Below are 7,570 nucleotides of genomic sequence, written 5' to 3' on the forward strand. Positions count from 1 at the left end.
TTTTTTTATTGCAGTTTGGCTGGGGCCAGGCTTGAACCCACCACTCTTAGCATATGGGGCCAGCACCCAACTCACTGAGTCATAGGCGCCGCCCTCTAATAATTACTTTTTTAAGTTACCTTAAGCCTAGGAGCCTGAGGTTGATGCCATGGCACTCTACCCAGGAAAACAGCTTGACAGTCTGTCTTCAAAAAAAAAAAAAAAATCAGTATCTACATTTAATAAAAGGTGAGATAAAGCTTTTAGAAGGTAGAGACCTGTGTTTGTTTTATGTTGCCTTGTATTTGGTAAATATTTGTTCAATTATTCAAGCTTGGTTTAAATACTGGATTGTAGCTCGGTGCCTTGGGCTCAGCCGGCTAAGGCACCAGCCACATACACCTGAGCTGGTGGGTTCGAATCCAACCCAGACCCGCTAAACAACAATGATGGTTGCAACCAAAAAAAAGCCAGGCGTTGTGACGGGCCCCTGTGGTCCCAGCTACTTGGGAGGCTGAGTCAGAAGACTCGCTTGAGCCCAGGAGTTGAAGGTTGCTGTGAGCTCTGATGCCACAGCAGGGCAACAGCTTGAGGCTCTGTCTCAAAAAAATAAATAAATAAATACTGGATTGTAATAGGGAAGAATAAAACAAAAAGTATTGGTTCTTTAGGCAAGAAAAGTCAATAGAATGTTAACAGAAATGTGTAAAGATAAGGATTTATGAACACTATTTGCTTAAGTGTAGGTTAGAATAGGGTGACCAGATTTTAACATTTGTAAAAAGGGACAACATAGCTGGGGGAGGGGGGGTGGCGGGGCGGGGCCGGGCAGGGCCTGACAACAATGCAAACCTTGATAAGCAGGTCTCAATAATCACTGATCAACAATTATTTGTTATTATTACAGTTTAACATTATAAAATTAACAAAAATAATCTAAAACTCATATTCTGGTGAGTAGCCACGTGGCAGCCAAAAACCGTATATTCCCTTCCTGTTCTCCTGCCTGTTCGTGCATTCTTTCCAAAAACTGGGACTTTTTAAAAACACCACAGGACACGGGACAAATTGTTAAAAAGCGGGACGTCTGGTCACCCTAGGTTAGAAGTTAAATATTGAAACTTTGACTAAAACTGGCATTTTCTTGGATGTTTCCTATCAAACATATAACTTCCTATTTGTTCATAATAGAAGTCTAAGTTTGAGCTTGATTTTTATGAAGGTAAATTTTTTTAGGAAGTCAAAGTGAATTGGGCAACAACTCCCAGCAGTCAAAAGAAAGATACAAGCAGTAAGTATATTTAATACTCTATGAACATTGTTTTTTATTAGACCCAGTAGTTTTATTGTAAAGCATTTAATCATCATACATGTTTGCAGTAATGTTTTGATCGTTATCCTAAGATATGATTTAATGTGTTTGTGTTAATAAATTTAAGAACAAATCTAATCTTTGTCATCAGGTAGTACCGTTGTCAGCACACAGCGTTCACAAGGTAATTGTATCTTCTTAAACATAAAATGAAATCTCTTGAAAGGGTATTCACTAACCACTTGAAGTTTTTTTGTTTCATACGGGGGTGGGGGAGAGGGGAGGGAGGAAGTATAGTATTTCTTTTTGTCTCTCTGGCAATATATTTACCCCTTCTTCCCAGTGTTGACCATGTGTGGCTTGTCCACTAAGTTCTAGTCCAAGCTCTCTGATCCCCTTGGTAGCAGCTGATGCCTTAGAAATACTCTCACAAACTAAAGGGCAGTATACCCTGCTTCCTTGAGGTCACCTTCTGACCTTCATACCCAAATCTTCCAAATGGTTGAGTTGCTCCTGAAACTTTGTTTCCCAGAGAGTAACCCTGTATGTTGCTTAAGGCCTGCCAAATATGGGTAACTTCTTTCCAAATGTACCTTGTCAAAATTGATAGATATATTTCCATTTTAAAGTGTTGGTCCAACAATTTTGCATTTTTAAAGTGTTTCTTTTTTTGAGAATTGTCTTTTTTAAAAAGTTCAGATATTTCTCTCCAATGCTTTTTTAATGGTTCTGATATAAAGTGAAGGGATTACTGTTTTCATTCTGTTGCCTTCAGTCTTAGTTCACTTGCACATGGATTCACATAAACTGAATGGTGTAATGTCTGGGCAACCAAAACTGTTGGCTTTTGAGAAAACTGTCAAATACTTTAACATCAAACTGTTGCAATGCAAGGTATTTCTTTGATTGTTCTTCACAAAATATGGTTAAACCAAGTATATCATGTAGCTAGCTTCAGTAAATTGTGTTAACTGAGGCAAATCTAGTCTTCGTAATTCACAATTACCACTACTTTATTTTAATTTATAAAGCCTTACTATAGTGGTAAACTTAATGAAAGTAAAGAATTATTATTAGAATGGTAACTATGTGATTAATTTTTTTGCAGAAATGAAATTTGTTATATAATATTAGTTTATTGTCTTAGACCAGTATAATAATTGACTGTATATAGAAATATAACTGTCAGTTTCTAGTTAGATGTATCACAGGCTTTTTAGGAAAATTTTTACTGTATTATTGCTTTGATTCATTATGTTTAAAATTGATAGGATTTGTATAGGTAGAGGATAGTGTTTTATGGATACTTTATTATAATTCATAAATCATTTTGAGAATACTAGAGAGATTTTAGTATTTGTTAAATTCTAAAGTTCTATTTTTCTTTTCACTTCCCCTTCCTTACCCTTAAAAGATCATTTCCATGTCTTTGTTGGTGATCTCAGTCCAGAAATTACAACTGAAGACATAAAAGCGGCTTTTGCACCATTTGGAAGAATATCGTAAGTAACAGAACATAAATAAAATACTTTTCATTAGAAATAATCTTACATTAATTTGAAAATAATTCTATTGTGAATTTTGGACATTAATTTTTAACAATTGAATATAACGTATTATCTGTTTAGAGATTATTCCAGAAGCTAATAGCCAAAGATTATCCTTTCATTGATGAATAAATCTATATTTGGTCTCCAATTATCTTAAAATCCTTTTTCAATTAGCATAAACTTTTAAGAGACAAATACAAGAACTATAATATTTCTTATATAAGTATCTTGCTTGGTGATAATCTAATAATTTGTGCTTTGACCGAGAAACTTAGATTCCCTTGGGCACTTCTATGATACCATGCATTTTGTGTTAATATGTTTTAAAAGAAAGAAACCTTAACAGCCTAGAAAAAGCAGTTACTAAATACTATTTTCTAGGTATTTACCCCCTTTTTCTAAATTGTTAACAGTAGTAGTGCCTTATAGTATTTTGTGAGGCACTGTCTTGCTTGCACTTGTGATTAATCATCCATTTTAAGCCCTCTGTAATTAACTTACTTGAGGTAGCATCCATCATAGAAAGAACTTTAATACTTTGAAAAGCATATTGTATTAGAGTGAGAGTAACAGCTTTTAGTAGTACTTTCTTAGGAGTGATTGTTGAAGTTAGAAAATTTTCATAGGGTTTCTGGTTGCTTTATTATTGTTCCAGCTAGAATAATAAAAAGGAAAGACTAGCTGTGGTTTGGTTTGAACAGAGTAACAGTAGAGATGTGAATGAAGATGAGGGAGACTGGAAGGGAAATAAATGCCATTAATATTGGTGATGAATTTTGGGGAGTTTTCATTTGAAAAGTTAATGTAGTTCATTGGTAAGAGGATAACAATTCATAGTGACCAAGGAGTGGCCAATTTTAAAGGCAGTCACAAGATTAGGATTTATAAATGGACTTTTCTGTTAGATGATTATTTTTCTTTGTAAGGAGTGATTAGGAAAATAAAGTTTTAATTGTTCTTTTTAACCTTAGTGTTTTAGTAGTGGTTAGCTTGTGTTTCAAATACCTAGACTTGGAGGGTCTTAAACTTTGACCTCTCAAGGGCTCTGTATCTCTGCCTTCAAAATTTTGTGTTTTCATTTGGTGTGGAGAGTAGCCATAGAACCATACATTTAAGAACCCTGAACTAGATTTTTGCTTCTACTTCCTCAGTGAATCCCTTTCAAAGATTAATAAATAAGGTCAGGTGTGGTGGCTCACGCCTGTAATCCTAATACTCTGTGAGGCCGAGGTGGGTGAATTGCTTGAGCTCTTGAGTTCGAGACCACCCTGAGCAAAAGCAAGACCCTGTCTCTACTAAAATAGAAACACTGGGGCCGGTGCCTGTGGCTCAAAAGGTTAGGGGACTGGTCCCATATTCCGGAGGTGGCGGGTTCAAACCCACCGCTGGCCAAAAATTGAAAAAAAATAAATAAATAAAATGGAAAAACTGAGGCAAGAGGATCACTTGAGCCCAAGAGTTGGAAGTTGCTGTGAGCTATGACACCATGGCACTGTACCCAGAACGACAGCTTGAGAATCTGTCTCAAAAAAGGTGGGGCGGGGGTGCCTATAGCTCATGGGTTAGGGTACCAGCCACATACTCCGGGGCTGGTGAGTTTGAACCCTGCCCAGGCCTGCTAAACAAAAACAACAACAACAAACTGGCCGGGCATTATGGTAGGCATCTGTAGTCCCAGCTAGCAGGGAGGCTGAGGCAAGAGAATCACTTGAGCCCAAGAGTTTACGAGGTTGCTGTGAGCTATGACACCAGGGCACTCTACCGAGGGTGACAAAGTGAAACTCTGTCTCAATTAAAAAAAAAAAAAAGATTAATAAATAAGAGTTAAATTTTTTTGAGGCTGACATTTCCTGTATCTAAAGAAGAAAAAAAACCCTATATTCCAAGCTACTCAGGAGGCTGAGGCAAGAGAATCACCTAGGCCCAGGAGTTGGAGGTTGCTGTGAGCTGTGTGATGCCACGGCACTCTACCAAGGGTGATAAAGTGAGACTCTGTCTCTACAAAAAAAAAAAAAGTAAAGAAGAAAAAACTTTTTCTAACATTGTGAACAGATTAAATAACTTTAATTAAATGCTTTAATTTTAATTAAAGTAACTTTTTTTAAAACATGGGAATTTTAATTTGGGATTAGACAAAAATTATGTCATAATTGATAAGTTAAATGACCTTCAAATTTTAGTAGTTTCTTGACTTTAAAAATCATGGATTGGCTCGGCACCTATAGCTCAACCGGCTAAGGCGCCAGCCACGTACACCTAAGGTGGCAGGTTCAAATCCCCAGCCCGGACCCGCCAAACAACAATGATGGCTGCAACCAAAAAATAGCCGGGCGTTGTGGCGGGCGCCTGTGGTCCCAGCTACTTGGGAGGCGGAGGCAAGAGACTCGCTTGAGCCCAGGAGTTGGAGGTTGCTGTGAGCTGTAATGCCACGGCACTCTACCCAGGGTGACAGCTTGAGGCTCTGTCTCAAAAAAAAAAAAAAAAAAAAATCATGGATTGGCTCAGTACCCATAGCACAGTGGTTATGACACTAGCCACATACACCAAGGGTGGCAAGTTCAAATCCAGCCCAGGCCAGCTAAACAATGACAACTGCAACAACAAAAAAATAGCCGGACATTGTGGCAGGTACCTGTAGTCCCAACTACTTGGGAGGCTGAGGCAAGAGAATCACTTAAGCCCAAGAGTCTGAGGTTGCTGTGAGCTGTGATGCCATAGCACTCTACTGAGGGCAACATAGTCAGACTCTGTCTCAAAAAAAAAAAAAAAAAAAAGCATGGACTGATAATTTCTTTTTGTTAGGTATGTTCTGGTATCATATTTTTAGTTTAGAGATTTTCTTATGGTCCCATATATATTTATGTATACAGTGTTTTTTTTTTTTTTTTGGTAAGGTCTTTAAGTTTTATAAGATTTTTAGTTGAGGTAATGTATAATGTTTGGTTTTAGGTGAAAGAAGGAGGTAGTTTTCCTAAATTTAGAAGAATCATTTGGCAGGTGGTAGCATATTTTCCTATTTCTTTTTTTCCTGTTGTTGTTGTTAACAGAGATAAGCTGATAACTATATATGGAAAGGTTCCTGTAATACTCAGATATTCTCTTTAGAGTGCCTATAGCAGTGCTTGACTTATTATACAAGGTGTGTGATAAAACAGTGGTCTGTTATAATACATAGTATGAAAAGTGTAGTACTCGTCCTGATTTACACAGCTTAAACTTTTTGTTCCTTGAGTATAGAGGGTAGACTAACAAATTATGATATAGAAGTGACTCAGTTACTAAGTTAAATGCATGTGTACCATACAGATAATTTAATAAATATTTTTGCATATTGAGAATAACTTGCATTAGTTTTCCCTTTTCACCATCACCTCTTTGTCATTTTGACCCTAAACACTTACTAAATCACTCAAATTAATCTGAAATATGCTTATGTATACTTTAATATAAAATTACATTGCATGGCTTTCTGACTTGGGTTTTTGTTGTAAAAGTGCCTGTTTTGTTCATGTGTCCTGAGAGAACAAGCATTGTGACATACCTGGCTAACTTAAAAGCAGATTGCCTGTGAAGCACAATTTGAGTCCAATTTTTTGAGGTATGGAGTTTTAGCTATCATGGCTGGGTTTTTACTCAATCTCAAATAATAGGGCTCTGGTTATTTTGCAGAGTGTCTCTGAAGAATGGACAGAATTGCCCTGGCTAACTACAAGCTACGGTTCACAGTGGATAAATGTTGGCGTGCTTTTTTACTTTCTGACTTTTTAAAATTTTGCTTATATATCTTATAGTTTCCAATCAATTTTATGTGAATATTATATTATAAAATTCAGTAAAATCTTTTCTTATATAGTTTAGTGTGTGTTTAGTGTTTTTCTTCAGTGATTTAACATTTCTAAAAATGTCAAGTTTTCAAAAGTTTTCAAAATTTACTCTAGTCCAGAAGGGGGGTGTAGATTGATCTGAGAAAAAAACGGAATATATTTAGTGTAGGGAATATACAACTTTTTCATTCTTTAATTTCTAGTTTTATATTTTAAGTTTTTCACATAGGTAGAATATAGTGTCAAATACCAAATTATAAATTGCATGGTTAAAGAAAGCCATTCATTTAATGTGCCTATGAACCTTCTAAGTGGTTAAATAATTCATGTGAATAGCTACTTTCACCATGCTTAATATTTAAAAGTTTAAAAAACTTGTGAAGGGGGAGACAATTTCTGTACAATGTATGTATGCATATCTATTTAAGAAGTTATTGATTTGCATGTTTACATAATTAAAACTCATTTGCTAATAGATGATAAATTTTATAGAATAAAAGGTGAATTTGCATTAAAGGTTCACTTTAATGAAGGTAAAACATATAAATGAGTTGTGTGTGCAATTCTCATTTTATATCCAAAGACAGTTTGTAGACCTAAACTTCTGATTGTTTCTGATTTCAGAGATGCCCGAGTGGTAAAAGACATGGCGACAGGAAAGTCTAAAGGATATGGCTTTGTCTCCTTTTTCAACAAATGGGTGAGCTCAATCAGATGTGCATGTGCAGTGCTAATTTTAAGAATTAAGAAAGGAAATACTCTGTTTTCATTAATATTTCTTTTATTGGCCATTGTTCATTTTACTGATAATTAGCACCTCACCAGAATATAGCTTTTTCTGTTTCATTATTTACTTACCATTTATTTAGCATGTGATGCATGCAGAATACTGATGAAAAGGTTTT

General features: G+C 35.8%; 2 protein-coding genes across 6 annotated transcripts in view; both read left to right on the forward strand.

Annotated features, from left to right (window-relative positions):
* LOC105887327 (nucleolysin TIA-1-like) overlaps window positions 1–1,320 on the forward strand; it is a 23,240-nt gene extending 21,920 nt beyond the window's left edge. The window contains 1 exon segment of the mRNA XM_012807384.2: window positions 1,216–1,320. Within this exon segment, the coding sequence (XP_012662838.2) occupies window positions 1,216–1,320 (105 nt within the window).
* LOC100955035 (nucleolysin TIA-1) overlaps window positions 1,214–7,570 on the forward strand; it is a 19,287-nt gene continuing 12,930 nt past the window's right edge. The window contains exons 1-5 of one of the 5 annotated variants that reach the window (XM_023515285.1): window positions 1,214–1,270; window positions 1,443–1,475; window positions 2,067–2,185; window positions 2,706–2,793; window positions 7,290–7,365. In XM_023515285.1, coding sequence (XP_023371053.1) covers window positions 2,179–2,185; window positions 2,706–2,793; window positions 7,290–7,365 — 171 coding nt within the window. In that variant the 5' untranslated portion in view covers window positions 1,214–1,270; window positions 1,443–1,475; window positions 2,067–2,178. Of the gene's footprint in view, window positions 1,271–1,442; window positions 1,476–2,066; window positions 2,186–2,705; window positions 2,794–5,742; window positions 6,440–7,289; window positions 7,366–7,570 lie in introns of those variants that run through there. The other 4 variants (XM_023515288.1, XM_023515286.1, XM_023515287.1 and 1 more) reach the window with 4 other exon arrangements.

This window comes from Otolemur garnettii, unplaced genomic scaffold (assembly GCF_000181295.1).
Source record: "Otolemur garnettii isolate 467f Iridium unplaced genomic scaffold, OtoGar3 scaffold00068, whole genome shotgun sequence".
Classification (NCBI taxonomy): Eukaryota; Metazoa; Chordata; class Mammalia; order Primates; family Galagidae; genus Otolemur; species Otolemur garnettii.